Source organism: Cydia splendana, chromosome 15 (assembly GCF_910591565.1).
Source record: "Cydia splendana chromosome 15, ilCydSple1.2, whole genome shotgun sequence".
Lineage (NCBI taxonomy): Eukaryota > Metazoa > Arthropoda > Insecta > Lepidoptera > Tortricidae > Cydia > Cydia splendana.
The window spans coordinates 14,777,535-14,799,884 of NC_085974.1; the positions used below are offsets into that span (position 1 = coordinate 14,777,535).

The 22,350-nt window shown below is 35.8% G+C and overlaps 1 protein-coding gene across 1 annotated transcript in view; it reads left to right on the forward strand.

The window, feature by feature from the left end:
* LOC134797790 (protein NDNF-like) overlaps positions 1 to 22,350 on the forward strand; it is an 88,237-nt gene that overhangs the window by 18,169 nt on the left and 47,718 nt on the right. Inside the window, exons 2-4 of the mRNA XM_063770159.1 lie at positions 17,452 to 17,613; positions 19,555 to 19,664; positions 20,311 to 20,399. Of these exons, the coding sequence (XP_063626229.1) occupies positions 17,452 to 17,613; positions 19,555 to 19,664; positions 20,311 to 20,399 (361 nt within the window). The remainder of the gene's footprint in view (positions 1 to 17,451; positions 17,614 to 19,554; positions 19,665 to 20,310; positions 20,400 to 22,350) is intronic.

Genomic DNA, 22,350 nt, shown 5'->3' on the forward strand with positions numbered 1-22,350 from the left:
ATATATGTAAGAATTAGATATAAGTAAAAATATTTGTACACCGACTTCACGGTAGAATATGATGGAACTTGCATTCATTCTAATTTAAGATCACATCAATGTACCATATTCTGACAAATAAATACATTTCATTTCATTTCATTTCATTTCATTTCATGTAGTGCTAAAGTAGGAGATACGATTCAAGACTTGTCTGCAGAAAATAAGTTTTTAAACAATAAATAAAACAAACACACTGAAAAAAAACCTGGTACTGGTAACCAGAATCTGGTTAGCTGTACTATATTGTCTTGTTGTATATGTGACGACAGGACACTTTGTAAACATAACCAGACCATTCTTGTTAAATTAAATTTAACAAGTTATGTTAAATTAAAGTATAGTAGTGGGTATAAGACTTTTAGTAAACCCAACTAGCCGGTCTGTTAATGGTTACTAAATAATACAGTAACATATACGTTCCTGTCCTGTTGTTATAACAAGGTATTCAGTATATGTAACTGAACGATTTGTGCGGTGTACTGGTTTTATATTGTTCACGTTACCAGAACGCACTGTGCTAATGGGGCTTCTAAGCGAGCCATATGTTCACTGCAATATGTGGCCGGCAACTATTGGTGTCCTCTTACTCACATGTTAGAGAGGGACACTAATAGTTGCCGGCCACATATTGCAGTGAACATATGGCCCGTTTAGAAGTCCCTTCAGCACAGTGGGTTCTGGTTACGTGAACAATATATAACCAGTACACTGCTCTTCTAGTAAATACAGACAAGTGTTTAAGCACACTTATTTTATTTTATTTTATTGATCAAATAAGTAACACAGCATTACAGTAAAACCAAGGCACTGTGACACTACAAAAGAAAAAAACATTTTGTCTCCACAAAGAAAACAATAGACACAAAAATGACATACAAATTAAACATTGGATTTGGGCGACAACGTAACAGCGTGGCTCCGTAGCGTCGTCTGACTCGGCGTAGGATTCGGCAGGTTGCCCCGGAACCGCCGAAACACCACACCCTTCGGCCAGAAGTCCGCGCTTGCGATGGTGTCCTGCAGAGGCCGCGGCACGCGCACTATAAATGAACTGAAGTGCACATAGTGACGCGACTGTAGCTGGTGCACCCTCAGCGTGTAGCCAGTCTTCCGGCGGACGTACTCCACCACCTCGTCGGCCCCGGCGGAGTAATGCAGGCGAGACACGTAGAGCGCCTTACTCGTTGTCGCAACTCGTAGGCCAGAATTAACCGGCTCCGCAGTGCCACACAGAGTTTTACGAGTGCGCCCTGCGCGCCTTGCGTTTCCTTTCCACCAGTGTGAATCCCTCCTTATCCACATCGGTGCGGGAGGACTTTTCCTTAATCGGAGCCCGCACATTTCACTGTGTCAGCAACACGCAAACAACACGCACTTATACTATACACTTGTACTAGTTTACAATAAAATTATGGACAGGATCTACGTAAATAAAACATCGACCGGCCGGAACGTAAGACGCTGGCGTAATGGCTGCCGTTCTGTGACTTGCGCAATTCCTTTCTCCGCCCCCCGCCACCCGCGCATACACCGTGGTGTTGGCACAACTGTTTGATTCGTTCAGACTACAATGCATTATAGTAACCACAACATAATAACTTGTAACGTGTACACTCGTATCTTTATTTTTACATATCAATAGTTAGTGTTACGATGCATATATTAAACGAGACAAACGTTTAATATTTACAACACTTGCATCTTTACATATACAACGAAATTGTAAGCAGTACTAAATTGCATTTAACTAGAATCAAACAGTGATGTTTAAAAAACAAGTTTTACACGATACAACATTTTTTGTTATTACTACCGGATTTTAGTAGGTATAACTATATTTTTAATTACTATACGTTCTGGTAGTATTGTAGAAAATTATTTTTTTCGGTGCATGTACCCAAACAGCGCTCTCAAAACATCAAACCGACAAGTCCACAGCATGGTAACAGTTTAAGAAAACATTTCCCCTGTGTTGACTTAAAAAATAAATTAATAATGCATGGCCCGGCAATTCCAAAAGAGTTTTTAACCCAAAACTCGTGGAACAAACTTACAGGTCCGTATAAATACATACGGAAGAAGATTTTGTTTTATTTTTATTGCTTTAAATCCCATTGTTTCGAACTCGAAAATAGTAATTTGGAAAGTTGTTCTTCATTTTGGGAGTGTAAAACATGAGGCAGGCTGTTGTCCCGTTATGTTTGCATTTAAAAAAAGATTCATTTTTTGTTTCATTTGCTTGTCGATTTTCGAACTCTTAAATATTGCTATGTAAAATGCGCACAAAATTCGATGTCTTCAATGTTATGTTTTAAGTAAATATAGTTGGTCAAACCAATTTGTCAGTCAGTAAGAACCCGGAAAACTATAGTCATCCTTTGCTTTTGGGTGCTAGTACTATAGTTCGTTTTTTTAGCATTAGAAAAAAGGTAAACAATCTTGATGTGTCTTTTAATTGAAAAACACGTTTTAAAAATAAGTCACGGCAAATATGTAACAATTATGAATCTAATACGATCATTTATATTCTTCTGCTTTCATAAGTAATAGTTATTGATTTTTAAAAGGCGTTTTTCAATTAAAAGACATGTCAAGATCACTTACTTAGTTCTTTCTAATGCTAAAAAAAACGAACTATAGTGTCAGACAAAGATAGTATGATTCTCTATGTCTATGATTGAAATGAGACAGTCCTTTAACAAACTATAATATAAGGAGGGTTGTACAGAAAGTAATGTAGAACCGTATTGCTCAAATATTATTAAAAAACTAAAAGAACTGAAAATAATATAAATTAAATTATTATAGTAAATAGTAATAATGATCCCTAATATTTTGTTACGTTATGTGTCAATATTATAATTATATTTAGAATCCACCAGACAAGCCGACTAGTGTTGTCATTGTGATTCGCTTTTAGATCCATTATTTCAATTTCTTGTTGAACTGCACTAGAGATTTCTTCATTAACAAATTGCGTCTTAAATCTTATTGAAACAAAAGTGATAGACACCCAGACATAATAATCCCCTCTAACGGACCTTGGTTTATTAATACACGAATACGGGAATAAAGTGAAACACGTCAGACGGAAACAAAACATCCAGACGGGCTGGTAGACTTGTTTATTATTAGATTTTTGTCCCGCGTTAAAGACTACTCACTGTACGATTCGCGACGCACTGCTGTCAAATACAACACCCAATAGTGTCATTGGATTAAAAAAAAAGTTATTTAAGTACCTTTTTTTGTGCTGTAAATTTTAATGTCAATCACGAGGTCGGGTTCAAAAATGCTTTCGGAATAAAAGTCAAAGCTTTTTTTTCCATATTGACAAGGTTCCCATATGCAAATCTTTTAAATATCTTTCGTTAACCTAGAATGAAAAAGATCAAAAGGATAAGAAATTGCGTAAAAAAATATCCAAAATATCCAAGTCCATATAAAAAGTGGAGGTACAGTTTTTAAGTCCGATTATGATACGTCGGCTTGCACAAATAAAAGGATAATGAAGAAGTTTAGTGTGACCACTTTATTACCAGCTCGCTCATTTCACTTGCGTTAGGATCTCTCCAAATCATATTTTTCACACAGATGTTAAGAGGCCGTATACTATTTTAGTCGCAAAAATGTAAAACTGATAGATTTTGACGAAGAAATTCTACACTGCTACCAGATAGAAATAACAAGTACTGGTTTCTATTAGCACGTCTTCTTATCTTGTACTTTTTCAGATCATTTTTTTGAAAACAGACTCACTAAATTAGTAATGTTTTTTTTTTCTGATGGACGTTTAGGTAAACGCCCGTAAAACACAGATTTTAAAGCTCTTATTTGTAAATTTCGACTGCCAAAAATGGTAATTTTGTATTACACATATCCTGTACTTGTACTTTATCGGACTACATTTTTGATATTATGACTTTGAGGTAGTGTAAATGAAAGATAGACGAAATCAATTTTCTCCAGAAATTACTTCAAAACAAGTGACAATTTCTTTGAAACTCGACTTCATTTCAACGTAATTTTGATACTTAAACAATCGACAACATTTCCTGAAACTGTTCTTATACATCATTTAGTATAATTTAATTACTACCATAATTTTTTGATGAATTTTTAAAAACTGCCCCTTCTCGTCATGTATTACCGGAGACGCACGCTCGCGACCTCATTATTAAAAGCCAAGATGAGAAGACGTGCTAATAGAAACCAATACTTGCTATTTAGATATTACGTAACAAAGGGTGTACAATTTCAACGACGAAATCCATCAATTTCACATTTCTGCTCTAAAATCGTACACGGCCTCTTAAGCAACTACATAAATATTTTGTTAATGAAATTTGAAGTCACTGACTTTGATGTAGATGACATATAATATAATATAATTAATTATCCAAAAGGGTGATGGGCACTTTTGCGTCGGGGGCAGCCCAGGACGGGCTTCAGTAGGCAATCTATTTTATACTTATTTAGTTTATATTTATATTTAAGTTTAGTTTTTAATTAGTTTTATGTTTAGTTTCTGTATTTTTTTAATTATGAAATAAATTCCATTACCCAAATATATGGGTCAAACAGATCACTGTGTTATGTCTTTCCTGTAGACAACTGTAAACTAGTGTGTTATCGCGAACAGTACATTTTTCTCTCCTGTGGGCAATAGTTAACAGCTTGTGGGCATGTAAGCAATGATTTTATCATAGTTCTCTAAATAAAAGGAGGAGCTTTTCACGTGGATAAGGGTTAAATAAGAAAATTAACCTTTATAGCCCTTAACTCTTGTGTATGTCTACAGGAAAGACATAACACAGTGATCTGTTTGACCCATATTGTATTATCATATCTTTTCGCAAATTCCTAGTAAATTCCGCTTTATTAGCATTTCATTTATGGTGACTGTGTAACCAGTGCCGAGGTCCATCTATAAGTCTATATAACCAAAACAGCTAAACGGAATCTCTTGGGAATTTGCAAATAGGATAGCCAGACCCCTTTTTTCTGTTTATTATATTCCACCTATATTCTACTTATACACTTCCAACTTTTATTTGTGTAACTAAATCTTTTTTTATCTAACTATAAACATGGAAATCAAAGTTCACATAGTGTCAATGTCTTAAAGTTCAGATATACGGTTAGGTATTTATTCTAGTTCCTAGGTCATTATCGATGGCACCTGCTTACCATTGACGTCATCAACTTATTTCCTCTGCTTCACTGTATATTTGTAGCTACCTGTTATTGACTTGATAATGAAAACTTTACTTTATACTGTTTCTAAAAACTACACACATATTTGTTTGTGTTTGCTTATGAATAAAAATGGTATTCTTTTTTAAAAGATACGTTAAGAGAAAACTAAATTTTTTTAGTTTTTCAACACCACAAAGTTTGCAGAAGCGGGGGAGGGATGAGTGAAAAATGATTTCTTATTGATGTACACACTGTTAACTGTACATCGGTGGACGTTATTCCTTTTGTAATAAGGTCCACCGATGTACATTCGACGTCAAAGATATGTTTACACTTTTGCACCTTACTCCTTTGTAATAAGGCGAAAAATGTAAACATATCTTTGACGTCAACTCTACAGTTAGGAGTGTTGCTGTTTGTACAATGCAAATACTAAAATAAATTAATAACTAGCTTAAATCTAAAATAGGCTTGAGGCATTGGACTATAAGGACGCTGACGGCATTTCCTCGCTGTATCGCAATGCTGATACGTTGTGCGAGGAAGCCGCCAGCTCTTCGGTCACCAGTCACATCAACCAAACGCTTCGCGATTTCTGCAAAAAACTTTTGCGCGCTGGACCTAGAGTTTCAACTCCAAATGGTACAAAATGGTACTCTACCGAGGCTTATATATTTACGTTACATAATTTCGGCACTTTCCGCCGCCGCTCCGCCCGCTTGTACATACCACCCTTTAATTTATACCACTATGAAAATTATAATCGACCTGCCAACCCTTTTCCCATGATTAATCTAGTAATTGGCAAAGTTTCGAATTAAATTACAGTCAAATAAGGAAACTCGGATTTCAACGCTAACTTCCTGAAATTGTGATTATTAACGAAGATTGTTCAATTATTCACCCTGAGAAATGCTACCTTTATTAGAGGAGCAGCGGTAATACGTTCTATTGTATATGTATGTACTTTTTTGTACATAGAAATAAAAACACGAGAAACACAGTTACAGGGTGAATTAAATACAACAAAGGCGAACTTATCCCTGTATGGGATCTCTTCCAGTTAACCTTTGAGGAAATGAGTAGGACAGAAGTAACGATGAATGATAAACAAAAGCAAAAATGTACGATCCATAAAATTTATGAAATGCAAGTTTTGAATACACATTACTACAAATATACATAGGTATATATTGTAGTAGGTAACGCCGTTGGTTTTCGATTGGTTCTAATGATCCTTGGCTTAATTTATGTAATCTGAGCTACGACCACAGATTATAATACCTAATAGTTCCAAGAAAATAATGTCACGAAAGCTGAAAATTGCAACTTTGTCTTAATATTTGTGTCTTTTTCAATTTCTTAAAAACCGTAAAGTTAAAGTTAATTAGTGTTAGTTATTGTTTAAGTCCTTAAGGTTGTGAACCGTAGAATGCAGATGTCGCTAGTGACGTTGTCACAGTTGCAATGACTAAATTCACGTTGATTGACGGATGGTCAGCTGGCGGAATTGGTAACGCATTGGATCGGCAATCCAAGGATGTGGGTTCGTTGGCCAGAGTTGATCAGATTTTTTCATTGTGATTGACATCTGTATATACAATTTATAGATTATTAAAATAACTAAAAGTACATGAAACAATATGGTACCAAAAAAAAACAATGTTTCAAATCACGTAACTTCACACACACAAACACTTTCGAGAGTAAAGTTATGGTAATTATGATTAATTGTCAGTTCAATTTGTGTTTTCTTTTTAGTATCCTTTGTTCCAAGGTTCGAAGGATCAATAAGCTCGCATTATTACTAAATGACCGTATGTTTACGCATAAAGGGCGTAAGTTACCTTATTCCCTCGTTAAGGCCAAGTAAAAAAAATTAGGTAGATACGTGAAATTTAATTCACACGAACTTACTATCTGATTCGAACTTTAAGATACGTCAAATATTAAGATTTATAGACCGACCGCTTAACTCAGTCCTCGCCTGAGCGGTACGGGGGCGACGGGGCGGGATGACTACGGGTGGCGGGGAAGGTGCGAGCGGCAGGCTTACGGCGCCCGCACCTTCCCCGCCACCCTTAGTCGTCCCGCCCCGTCGCCCCCGCACCGCGCAGGCGCGGACTGAGTTAAACGGTCGGCCTACAGATACGGTATGGATCGGATATGTCAGTGTCAAAAGTGACGTTTTTGTTTGAAGAAACGTCACTTTTGACACCGACATATCCGATCCAAATCGTAGTCCAAAGTTTCAGCCAATGAAAACTATTGATAAAATATTTAGTTTTCCTAATTAAATATGCCTATAGTATAAATATTATTTTTGGATGAATAAAACCTTATAAATAGCCTTATCTATAACAAAACAGTTCATAAGAAATGCATTTCTCTTCTCAATAACTTAATTATTTTGCGTTCAAGATTGTTTTTTACGGTTCCGTACCAAAGGGTAAAAACGGGACCCTATTACTAAGACTCCACTGTCCGTCTGTCCCTCGGCCTGTCAGTCTGTCCGTTCATTTGTCTGTATGTCACAGTTGAAATTTTCACAGATGATGTATTTCTGTTGCCGCTATAACAACAAATACTAAAAAACCGGGCAAGTACGAGTCGGACTCGCGCACGAAGGGTTCCGTACCATAATGCAAAAAAAAAAAACAAACGAAAAAAATACAAAAAAAAACGGTCACCCATCCAAGTACTGACCACTCCCGACGTTGCTTAACTTTGGTCAAAAATCACGTTTGTTGTATGGGAGCCCCATTTAAATCTTTATTTTATTCTGTTTTTAGTATTTGTTGTTATAGCGGCAACAGAAATACATCATCTGTGAAAATTTCAACTGTCTAGCTATCACGGTTCGTGAGATACAGCCTGGTGACAGACGGACGGACGGACGGACGGACGGACGGACGGACAGCGAAGTCTTAGTAATAGGAATAATGAATATATATGATAAGTAATGGAAATAATGATGATGGATAATAATTATAATATATTGTATATCGAGGACATAAATTAATTAGTATGTGAGTTATTATTGTTCTATAACTTTTTATATGTATATACTTAGTTATAGTACCTAGTTAATAAGGAAAGTTTGCATGCTTCTTTAAGTAAATGTACGCACTTAAATCACCTACTGTCCAACTATGTTTACCACTACATTTTTGCAAATAAATATCTTTATCTTTTATCTTTATCTTTAGGGTCCCGTTTTACCCTTTGGGTACGGAACCCTAAAAACAAAATAAAATAAATATTTAAGATTAAACGTGATATTTTTGCCGTTTTCTGCGTAATGGTACGGAATCCTTAGTCCGTGAGTCCGACTCTTACTTAGCCGGTTTTTTAGTTTCGCGCAGTAAAAACCATCAACATGCAAGTATTTTACGATGTGCCGAATGTGTGATGTGGAGAATTTTCGTGGCGTGGCGAAAGGATCAGTTTCCTCTCCTTATTAAAGGGATTTAGGAATAAACCTGCCCTTAATTGGCGTTTAGCACGAGTTAAACCTAAAGACTGAACTCAACACGGTCTCGTGTTACCGAGCCCATAATCCCATAAATCACGTTTTTATGCCCCAATAATAATAAATTTACAAGATTTACTCCTTAGGCCTTTCAAACGTTCGAGAGTTGTTTTCAGTAATCATATTAACAAGTTTGCGTATTGGGTGCGGTATTCGACCTTATACTTTAATCGCTCGAAATATTGCAAATTCGCTCTTATGTCTTGAAATATATTTAACAACACACAATTTTTTTTTCTAGTTAGCTAAGCTGGAGGGAATTAAAGACCCTAGGGAGTTATAGCTTTTTTTTTTCACAATCCGTAAATCCCTTTGTCCTTTGTCCTTCAGTACACCTGCATGAAATAAGATCTTTTTCAAGCAAGTGTGATGAAAACCAGTTTTCTATCTAATTAAAAATACGTCTTATGATCCATAGCTAACCTATAATGACATTTTATTAATGTCCGAGATATACTCATACAAAAAGCTCGTCATTACATATCATCATTAATTTTTACGCTTATAGTACTTGTAAAATTAGCAATATCGTTTTATAGCTTCACTTTAAGTAACCATTAATACCATAAAAATACCGTCAAAGGAACTGCTTACTTAAGTGTTTACTTTAATCAGACCTCCTTACGGGCTATTAGTTATAGTCCAGGAGTAAACTAGATACAGGAAGAGACCATAGAAATTAATTAATATATGTGTGTTCTTATTAACAACTTTTTATATGTATGTACTTAGTTATAGTACCTAGTTAATGAGGAAAGTTTGCATGCTTCTTTAAGTAAATAAATGTACCTAGGCACTGAAATTACCTACTGTCCAACTATGTTTACCACTACATTTTTGCAAATAAATATTTTTATCTTTATCTCAAATAATAATGAACGCGCGAACGTGCAATGTAGAGGATTTGTGTTATTACAAAGGAAAACTTGTAATAAGAAACCCTTTGGAATTAAATTAAACAAAGTATATAAAAAAGGTATCCCGACAGTTTGTTCACAGTGAGAAATGGTTGCTGGTTCTTAGAACTGAAAAAATATCAAAGAACTCTTAAACTGAGTCCCTATAAATAAAAACCCACTCGACATAGTAATTTTATTTAATATTTTTTTCTTTTTACAAGATTATGATATTGGATGACTTTTAAATTTATTCTAAGCTTAGTTGCATCGTTAACAGACGTTTCTGCTTGTTAAAAATTAAAATCGTTTATTTTATTTTTTATTGTTATGTCTATGTTGATACGCAGAGAATTAAGACACATCGATGGACGTAAAAAACATTCATACGGTCTCTACGGCGTGTTTTTTTGGGTTCCTTTAAATTAATATTTCTATTGCATTTTGTTAGTTAAACATAAAGTTAAGATCAACCAATAAAAATCCCTAAAGTAAGGGACCTTGCGTTACAATTATTAGGGAAATTGTGTTAAATAACGAACATGAATTTACCTGCATGGCTCTCGTACTACAGAAGCGACGGGCAGCTATTTATATGAATGTTTTTTCTCTTTAAGTTTTCATGGCTCTTTACTGATAAAGCCGTTTTCCTCATGAACTGTTTAACTGACATATAATTAGTGGAATAAGACCGTCAACTGGGGTGAATAGGGATAGCTGGGGTGAATAGAGACAAAACTTAAAGTGTGATTTACCTGACAATTTCTTTAAAAAAAGCAAATAAATTGTATCATTCGATTGAAAATAACAGTAGATTTTGTATGATACAATTTGTGTGGGTATTTTTAAAGAAATAGTCAGGTAAATCACACTTTAAGTTTTGTCCTTATTCACCCCAGCTATCCCTATTCACTCCGGTTGACGGTACTTCTTTTACTGCAGGCTATGAGTTCAATAAAGGCATGTCGAAAATAAAATCGGAGGTTTCAAAATAATCGATTAGGAGATTTTATAAAAACCTGTATAAAAAGTCGATATGTTTTGAAAAATATCGATAATTGATTATTGACGCGGTATTATCGTACCGATATGACCTTCAAACCTTCAAGAAAAGAGCGTACCTCTCTGGTGTTGCAAGTGTCCATGGGCTACGGAAATTGCTTACCATCAGACGATTCGTCTGCTCGTTTGCCTTGTATCTTCTTGTATATTTATTTATATATGTTTATATATACTTCGGGGTTCCCGAAACGGCTCTAATGATTTCGATGAAATTTGCTACCTATATGGGGGTCGGGGGCGAAAAATCGATCTAGCTAGGTCTTATCTCTGGAAAAAAGCGCATTTTTGAGTTTTTATACGTTTTCCGAGCAAAGCTCGGTCTCCCAGATATTATCATAAAAATAAAGTAATTTGTTAAAAATTATTAGCAGAAAAATGGTTTAAGAAACAACCAAGTGGATTCCTACTGAAATATTCGCAGTGAGATAGCATAAATTCCTTTCCGTGCATTTTACCTGCTTGTTATTTAAATGCACATACTTAGTTTACCAAAATATTAAATTTATTCCACAAAGCGAGTGCACTATGCAGCTGCTGTATGAATCCAAATCCTTGAGACTTCCCACGGGCCAATTCCAGTTTTAGTTATTATATAGTCTGTATCTTTAGGTATTTAAATAAAAGTAAACAAACAATATGTAAATTTTCGGGTAGTTATAACATTTATTGGTTAACCAACCAAATACAAAACCGCATGGATCAGTCACTGAACGACCTGACTTTAACCTACATTATTTGATCATGTAATGTCCTCGTCTACCCTCAACTGGCTTAAGGAACCATTTGAGGGTAGATTTTGTTTACTCTTTTTAAATACCTAAAGATGCAGAGTATAGATCTGTTTCCGATATGATACTGCCCAACTAACAATTTGAGGCAAAATTTAGGTTTATACGACCAAATTTTATGGTCGTATAAACGTCGTATATACGTTTATACGACGCGATTTGGGCGCAGCTTATTCAACGTAAAGTCGTAAAAAATTTGAATAATGGTCGTTTTAATACCTATTTCGTTGCATAGTCGTCGTATATGCGTCGCCTATTCGACACTTCGTCGTATAAATAGTAACTACTACGACGCTTAATCGACTTAAGGAAGAGTAGTGGTGAGAAATACGATATTTATACGACTTTAAGTTGAGTTATTGCCGCTTGAAGGTCGTATAAATAACTTATTTCATCAACGCAAGTTCCGCTTCGGCTTGTGTCAAAAATGACATCAATATTAACAGCAAGTGGTGTGGAATTGTATCTTTGAAAGAAGATATAAGTAGCCATTTTTTTTAAGTTGGTGGTTTATTATATAGGAGACAAAAGTGTATATTATATCTGTAAACTACTGCGCAGTTAAATTTACTGATGTTTTTGCTATATAAGTTTATAACTAATTGTTGATGCGCTTTTAAAATTCTTACTTATTTAATTATTTTAATTAACTAATTATTAAGCAGATGCCTTATAGGACAGTTATACAACTTGAGGTTGTATAATCTATACGTTTGATTTGGAATAGTCGCCATAGCTTTTCAAAAGTTGTATAAAAGTTTATTTTACCACATCTATTCGACTGTTGATTGAATAGCGGTACTTAGTATAATAGCACTTTTGCTACTTAAATACGGATAGGGGTCGCCATTGTAACAGTTAGTCGACTGTTCTATAAAGAACACTTTTACGACGTGTATGCAACTATTAGTAGTTTAAAAGTCGCATAATGGTTATTCATACCACAAAATTGTCGTGAATACGACATTATTACGACCGTAAAAATGAGGACCTCTATGCGACCAACTGTCGTGTAAGAAAGTTCTATAGGAGTCGTAGTGATACCTACTATACGACTGTCGTATAAAATGGTAGAATAAACGTTTATTCGACCTTGCTATACGACAATAAGTTTACCGACTATTAGTCGTATAAAATGGTAGAATAAACGTTTATTCGACCTTGCTATACGACAATAAGTTTACCGACTATTAGTCGTATAAAATGGTAGATAAACGTTTATTCGACCTTGCTATACGACTACAAGTTTCACCGACTATTTAGTTGTATAAAATGGTAGAATAAACATTTATTCGACCTTGCTACACGACAATAAGTTTATCCGACTATTTAGTTGCATAATGCACCATTAGTCAAAATGACGACCGTTATGCCACCCTTATAATACTTCAAGTCGTATAGCTACTTGATATACGACCAAATTGTTTGTTGGGTGATATGTCAGTGTCAAAAGTGACGTTTCTGGTTGAAGAAATTGCATTTCTTGATTCCATTGACATTGGGAAATAAAAGCAAACTTAAGGTCAGAGCATGGTATAATAATATACTCCGCCTGGTAGTCTCTTCCGACCACGTGACTGATACAAGCCTACGTCATCATGAGACAGCGCTATATGATAATATGCAACAGCGCTATACAAAGTGGCAATGTTATTGTGACGTAGGCTTGTGTCACTCTGGGAAGAGAAGACCATGTTTTATTAGACTATGGGTCAGAGCATGTGCTAAAATGTTGGAGACGTGCACGCACACGTCACGCAAGCGGTGTGCCGTCTCTCACAAGGATCTGTATATTACAACGCGCACATGCACGTCTGCGCACACGCATCCGGTGTGCACAGGCCTTTGGCAGTCACAGCAGACACCATCTATCGTGCTAAATAAAATCTCAACAAAAGCAGGATTACGGGATAAAGCGATATAAGCAGGCTAACCCTGACGAGGGTCGAATACGACGCGTGGCGAATGACGAACGTCACACGGCATCATTTGTTGAAGGATTAAAGTCGCGTGTGGTCATATCATGTATTATACGTATTATGTGACGTTCCACGGGAAAAGATACCATGTGTCGGTCCTATACTAATGAGCTTCGGCGCTTCGTTTTCTATGGAAAGCACCATGTGATCACCGATTAGTCGTTATAGAAAATGACATGTCGGACGCCTCGGCCCGGGCACGGCCCGGTCTAGCGTGATTCGTCCTTTATTATACCTATACTTTTCAAGCCTTGTAATCTCATAGGTAGTATATTATTTCTTTAATATTACTTTCTCGCAAATAAAATCTTCTTCATTGGGAACAAATCAAAAGAACACGCCGCTTTTTAATCATTCACACAGATTTCATACAAACTAGATGAGGAAAACGCGATGCCTCGCCGTCAACATATACACGGTGGCTAAAAAATTACCTGCATTACCGTTGCCAGGGAGGTTTTGGGATTATACTGAGCAACTTTTACAATGGGACCAAAACCGAAATCGCGAAAAAACAATTTGGCTGTTTCATACATTTTGGCTGGTCCATTTTCTATGGGAGGCTAATCCTTTTTGTATTGTATTTATTATAAGAGTTTGCCCAGCAGTGGGATACCGTGGGCTCTGAATAATAATTTAGTAAAATAAATATTGCCTATGAATAGTGACCGCGATACTTCCTAGGTAAATATAATTATTCTTCATAATGAGGAGTAGCTAGGTATGTAAGACGTAGTAGTCTATGTTTCTATCATATTTTATTCACACACCCCAGAAAAGGCTTCCTCATTTGCAATTAAAGCAGGCACAAAAGAAAACCTTTTGTTCTGTATTTTGCAGGAAATTCGTCACGTCCCTAACGCACGATCCGGGTCTTTCCTGCCTCGCGCGAATGTGGCGAATTGAAGCATTGTTAAAATTTGTTTCAATTTTGTATGTAGATTGATTTTTTGGCCAGTATTTGTTTCGTGTTAAGCTGGGTACCTACACACCAGCCTCTTTTTGAAGTGAAAACTTCTTTAGCGGCGCTGGGCACTTTTTGAGGTGGGGAAAAAATTATAAACTCGAGACAGCGTAACGCGTAACGCGATCACGTGACCGTAACGTTTACATGGCCACTCATTTAAATGGCATTTAAATCAATAAAAAAAAACTCAATGATCTTGTACGGGTTGAAATACGAGGATCTCACAGTTACATTCTAACTTTATATCACTCAAATATAATTCAATAAAGCTACATCTTGATGAAATCGCTAATAAAAGTGAACTCTAGTACTAGTAGTACAGGTGAATAAAACTCAAAATATCATGACCAAATATACCGTAAAACGGGGTGAAAAGACACGATTTTCAACTTCAAGGACGATTTTCGCCAATAATCCAAATTATCAAAGTATCTTGTTCTTGTATGTTCTAGTATCTTGGTTAGTTCTTCAATTTTGCATTTGTGAAATAATTTTTTACCGACCCAATTCAGAGAAAATCAAAGAAAACCACCTGTTTTCTCCATATCCTTAAAACGGGGTCGATAGACACAAGAAAGGGGTGAGTAGAAATATTAAGTTTTAGTTGTCATAGGCATTGAATTTGATAATTATTATGCTGATACTCTATTGGCAAATGGTATATATATCTGTTAAACAGCTATTTCACACAAAATATATTTTTCGTGTCTTTTAACCCCCAAGGCGTGTCTTTACACCCCTTTGTTGTATCTAATCACCCCCTATGGCGTAACTATTCACCCCATATGCGTGTCCACTGACCCCTTTATGACGTAAAATTGCTTGTTATTAGTTTTTTGCAAAAAAACGCTTCTTGTAGAGAAAATTAGTAATATTATGAATTATTTAGGTACTACAGATACTTTATTACCAGGTTAGCTAACTTTTACTTAGTTAATGTCAAAACATTTACTGCTGGAACAAAGTTCAGACAGGCTTCATTTCTTACCTCGGCGAGACCTTACTTTAGAGTCAAAAAAATCTAACTTTTAGGCAGTTGTATTAAGTTATTTTGGTATCAATGGAGAGAATAAATAGTCTACTACATTCCAAAAAATCTAATTTTAGAGATGTACGTTTTTAGGGTTCCGTATCCAAAGGGTAAAAACGGGACCCTATTACTAAGACTCCGCTGTCCGTCCGTCCGTCCGTCCGTCCGTCCGTCCGTCCGTCCGTCCGTCCGTCCGTCCGTCCGTCCGTCTGTCTGTCACCAGGCTGTATCTCATGAACCGGGATAGCTAGGCAGTTGAAATTTTCACAGATGATGTATTTCTGTTGCCGCTATAACAACAAATACTAAAAACAGAATAAAATAAAGATTTAAGTGGGGCTCCCATACAACAAACGTGATTTTTGACCGAAGTTAAGCAACGTCGGGCGGGGTCAGTACTTGGATGGGTGGCCGTTTTTATAGATATTGGTACGGACACGGAACCCTTCGTGTGTGTGCGAGTCCGACTCGCACTTGGCCGGTTTTTAAATACAACTTGAAAGAAAAAGTTCAAAATTTCCCTATTCACCCCGCGATTTCTGTTGACCCCGTTTTACGGTAATTATTTAGATGCGAGGTCTGCAAGGTAACTTTACAATTTCTATTCGAATTTTAAACAATTAACGCTACAAATTTGAATTTCGATTTTTAAACAAACTCACTGACCAGCATTCAGCAATTTCGGAACTAAAGTTTTTCAATAGAAAGGAGGATGGGTCAATTATACATAGTGCTGCAGACATTTTGGACTAGTCATTGAGTTTTCACTTCTGTCGGCACTCCCGGAGTGCAACCCGATGTTTTTTTTTCTATATTTGGATGCGATTCCAGGAAGTAGGTAATGCAGAAAACTTTTTTCCACGACTTCTTACTAAGAAGTTTAAGAACAGCAAAAATTGTTTTTATCGTTTTGAACGTTTTTATCATTCTATGACTAAACGACACAAATCTTTTATTTCATAGCTTGAGATTATTTTATTTATCAATAATTAAAAACAAATTTCGGTATCCTTTTTCTATATCTAATACCTTTAAACCTCTAAGGATTTCGATGAAATTTGCTATACTTATGGGGGTTTTCGGGGGCCATAAATTGATCTAGCTAGGTCTTATTTCTGAAAAAAAACGCGCATTTTTGAGTTTGTGTATGTTTTCCGAGCAAAGCTCGGTCTCCCAGATATTTCTTCATTATTCTATATAATATTTCTGCCCTTTTGTATGTACACAGCCTAACGATAATTTTTCCGTCGACAGAATTTATTGTCGTTATCTACCGCTTCGTTGCTTCATAAATAATGTATGTAAGATATCGCACTTGTGAAATCAATATGATTGACAGGAGAAAATATAGACGTCTGGTTTCAATGGCGAAAACTATGTTAGGAAGCTTTAAAAGCGGTCTGACTTCAATAGGTTGTTAACTTGTTACAAGCAATTCTTAGTAGGTATGTAGTTATGTACAGTCACCTGCAATAATATGTGACTCTTCGAAGGCCGCAAAAATATGTGACACGCTCTTAATGGCTCTACAAATACTTATTATATGTGAGAACTTTTATAATATGAATATGAATTTGTTCTAAATGAAACCAGAAATTTGGTACCTGTCAATACCTACATTGGTAGTACCTACTAAATTCTTAAGGTTAAAACGGTGTGATTATAACCAAAGGAATTATTTAATTAAATAATTTGAGTAGAAGTAAAATTAATTAGTTATGTGGTACCTTTTGCTTAAAATTGACACATTTAAACAATCAAATTGCACGATTTTTGTGTTAAGTTTCGGTATCATATTATTATTTTTAATTTACTATATATGCGTTTTTTATTGCAAAATGAAACCAAACCATAGTTACGCTTATTGTTCATTTAAATTATATTTCAATAAATAAGACAAAAATGTTCTCATTTTTCAGCACAATCGGAATTAAAAATTAAATTAATTTGTTCCAGAAACTTCAGTATATTCACAGCGCGGTTGGCAACCCTACTGGTATTACACACGGGAGGCGCAGGGCTGGCCTCACCCACGGTAGTGACCCGGCCTTCAAGTGCACAGTGGCTGCCTACAGATAACCAAACTGTCTATACGTTACCTCCGGGAGAACTTCAAAGGTAAGAGAGAATTTAGTCATTCTCGTATTATGCCCAGACAAATCCTATTAGTATTGCACAAGGGAGGTGCGGGGCTGGCCTCACCCACGGTAGTGACTCGGCCTTGCGAGTGCACAGTGGGTCCCCACAGATAACCAAACTGTCTATTAGTATAGTTGTAAGTAGTCTTACAAAGCTAACAGAGAATACAGAGTTGTTACCCATACTCGTAAAAAGCCCAGAGAAATCTTACTGGTAGTATACAGAGGTGGAGGGATGGCATCGCCCACGGTAGTGACTCCTATACGTGTACTGTGGCTCCCCTTCAGATAACCAAACTGTTTATACTTTGCGTGCTGGAGAATTACAAAGGTTAGAACAGTGCTGTTAACCAGCCCCTACAACTAAATCCTACTGGTAGTATACAGAGGTGTAGGGATGGCATCACCCACGGTAGACTCCTGGTAAGTGTACTGTGGCTCCCCTTCAGATAACCAAACTGTTTATAATTTGCCTGCTAGGAATGACGAAGGTAAGAAAGAAATAATTTTAGAATCTCTTCCCCCAAGTCCGAATGACTGATGATTAATGATTATCTAAGCGCGTGACGAATTAAGCTTAATGGAAGAAGGACTTGGACCTTTATAGTATTTTAAGGCACTTAAAAAGGATAACCTTTGACTAAGAATAATTCTTTTTGTATGACGGTTTAGGTTAAGTAGTTAAAGCTTAAATACAAAATAGTTTTCTCTGCATAGTTTAGCTAAATATTTAGAAACATTAGAATTGCACTATGCATTTGTAGAATCATAATCGTCCTGAACTCCTAGTCAATAAAGTAATATAACCATCGGAATGTCTTAAGCCTTACTAATGTTTTTATTAAATTATGCTATAGTATAGCTATAAAGATTTAATCCCCTAGGCGAGAGCTTAGTACGAAATTGATGTGCACTATAAATTCAGAGGTGCCACAAGTCAGGACCTTTCTGGATAAGGATACACCATTCCATACCCGACATCTCTTGTTGTTATCTAACGACTGGGTAGTTATTATTCTAACCTCCTGAGGCCCCTCGTACAAATTTTGGTACAAATTCCACAATCAATTTTGAACTTTTATTGTTTAACTAAAGGTTCCAAATTCAACAACCAAAAAACTGCTTCCGAGTCTCAGGAGGCTAAATTTGAAAAAAAAATAACCAATTGATTACAGGGAAATTAAGAAAAGTCAAGCGTAAATCGTTTTAAGGAAAAAAAATGTAGATAATTTAGGAAGTAATGTTTCTTATCTTTCCCCTGACGACATTAACAAACGCCAATCAAGTTTGAATAGGTAAAATAATATAAATATTTAAGCGGGGCTCCCATACAACAAACGTTTTTTTTGCCGTTTCGTGCGTAATGGTACGGAACCCTTCGTGCGCGAGTCCGACTCGCACTTGGCCGGTTTTTAAGTATGACACGCAACAAATATTGGTCGACAGATGACAGCATTTTTCGTAGCGAAGTTGTTTTGTTCCCTGATAATGGACCGTAAACATCTTCATTTCCAGCTTTTAGTCAATCCATTAATAATCCGAATCGTTGGCTTGATATAAATAAACCCGTATTGATTCCAAGTTCCAACTCTTATTCTTGCTGTTGAATTTCGGCATGATTAAAACGGCCTGATTCGAACGTCAAATATTACGACTATAGGTATACGATATCGATTAGATATGTCAGTGTCAAAAGTGACGTTTTTGTTTGATGAAACGTCACTTTTGACGCTGACATATTATCTAATCCATATCGTATCTAGATCTAGTCGTAATATTTGACGTAGAAGAAATGTAAAGTTTCGCACGCTTCTATTAAGCTTCGGTAGCTCAGTTGGTTATGAGCGATCAGACTGGTGTTCCGAAATATTACAAGAAGCGGTGAAATTTACGTTTAATATCGTTCATTTTCCTTTTCCAGTTTGGAGTTGAACACCTCATCGATATCAGCCCCCGTGTACGTCACAGTGAGCCCGTGTACGACGGACGTACGCTGGGCCCTTTTTAGGGGCCACATCGGAAATATTGATGGTATGTTTATACAATTTGACCCTAGAACCTGATGGGAGCTCTTCAGTTTGCCGTGTAGATTAGTTGTACTATTAGAAGTATTAGAACAAATTAAATTATTTTCAGAATATATTTTAATTTGTTTTTATTTCAAGTATTAACACTAATACTATATAAATTATAAACTATATTAAATGTCATATACTAAGAAAAAATTACCAAGGCCTCCAGTGCCCCAGGCTGGAATCGAACCAGTGTCCTCTGCTATCATACACAGGCACCTGCCGCGATAGCAGATGACGCTGGTTCGATTCCAGCCTGGGGCACTGGAGGCCTTGGTCACTTTTTCTTAGTATATGACATTTATTTCAGTTTATAGATAAATTGTAGGTAAAAACCCGTAGTAAAATTCTAAAATAGGCTAGTAAATAAACTGTTTACGACTGAAGTGCGTTGGATCCTCGCATTCTCTACTTTTGATGTTAATTCTACCATGTACAGTACATACAGTCACCTGCAATAATAAGTCACCCTTCGAAGGCCTTAAAAATATGTGACACGCTCTTATGACTCTACAAATAAGATCGTGTCAGATATTTTTGCAGCCTTCGAAGAGTACCGTATTATTGCCGGTGACAGTACCATGACAACAGTTTTTTTTTTTCAGATCAACTGACATTTGTGAAAGAATATATTGGTCGACAGATGACGACACTATCAATAAGCGTATCGCAGAACGAGAGATACGTATTACAGGTAAGACATTGTAACTTTGTTTACTTGTTAACCAAAAGTAATATTTGCTGTAATCTTCTTCTGCAACCTAGCGTTTCCCCGTCTTGGGGTCAGGGTCCGCTTTCCTGCTCAATCTTCTCCACTTTGCCCGGTCTTCGCAAAAATCGGTCTGCCGGCGGCCTGGCGGTCTGGTTTATATTTGCTGTTAAGCTGGAATAATAATATAAAATACGAAATCCAATATTATCCTTCTGTTAGAACTTTTTAGTTTGTAGGAACTCGTGGAGGTAAATATCAAGTTTAGTTTAATATTATAATTAATTAAGTCTGCAATCAATTGTAGCTATTAAAAAAAAAAACAAAGTTAAAAAAAAAGGACCGGGGTCAGTGGCGAGCAGTCGTGTTGGAGGCCAAGACACACTTTGGGTCGCTGCGCCAGAGGAGTAAGTAAGTAAGTAAAAAAAGTCCTACCTACTTCCTATTAAACTTGAATTATGAGATTTTAGACAGCCGCAGGCTGGAGGGAGTTAAAGACTCGAGTTTACAATATGCTTACCCCCGGAGTTACACACAATGTTTTTCATCACACTTGCGAAGAAAAAATACAAAAATTATAATTAAAAGAAAATATTTGTAATCGTTACGTACCAATTCTAAACTTGCGAAGTACTCTGAATATATAATGTGGTTGACTGTATCTAAATATCAGACAAGAAAAAATAATTGTCAAAATGTTTGGAAAAGAAAGGAAAGTTTGTTGCTAATGGCTAATTCAAAAGTTTGGTCAATATTGAGTAGTTTTTTGTTCTTGCAAAATTATTTTTTAAGTACCTACTCTTATTTATTTTGAAGAAGGAAATCGTGTTTTTTAAAATTTAACATTGACAGTATTGTGACCCGTGAAAACCTAAAATTATAAATTATGCTGATATTTTACACAGTTTAGCATTTTTTGGGTACATAACCTTAAAAACGGTTGAAATTTTAGGCCGCACACGTCCTTTGTACTCTATATTTTCCAATAACTCTCTACAGCTTGCGAACGTCACTTTTGGATTTTAAAAATAGGATACCAATTTGTTTATCTCAGTGTGTTTCGCTCGCACCAATATATTCTGCCGCACTGCACATAAAAACCGTATAACAGCCATTAGAAATTCAGCTTTAAATATTTTTTAAACTGCTATAATTTTCGATTCGATTGTCGGTCATTAACTAAATGAATTTTCAAAGGACCCCGGAGCAAACATAGGGAAAAAGTGGTTTCAGTCAAATCTCACGAAATTCTAGTGTGATGTAGATTAGATAATGGTTCTTGATTATTTTTTATATGGACACTTTCTCAGAAGTATACTTTCAGAAATAATCAATTTAGTTGTTTCATACAAAATATATGTAGAATCTGGCTAGCCAAATTTTGTTGAGAGATATTTCCTTGTTGTATCACCAATTGTCTGTGATTTAAAAAAAAGTTAAAAGTCATTCATTCAAATTGTTCGCGGTTTATAACGTGTTTATTTCAAATAATATTAATAATGACTATACCGAGTGAGGTCCACAAACTATTATTTAAGCTCGTAAATAATTACGACAATGTGCGAAGTCGAAATGAAGCGTGGTATAATGAAAAACTGCAATGTTTACAAGTCGTAAACAATTTAGTAGGTTGGTGATCTATATATATTTTGATACTTTAAGTACTAGTTCTAACATTTGCCTATAACTTTGATTAAGTAGGTGAATTTATGAATACCTTAATCTCATAAATAGGACAAGTGTGTAAAGAAACGGATAAACTAGAAGTTCTGGAAAATATCAATAATATCAAAACATTGGAACGTAAACATGTGTGTTTGTCCTAGACTGTATTTTACGTAGTGGTAGAAATTATGTGCGCTGACTTTGAGTGCACGTCAACATATGTTTAATTTATTTCCTTAAGTACCTTACGTGTGCACAGAAAATCAAAAAT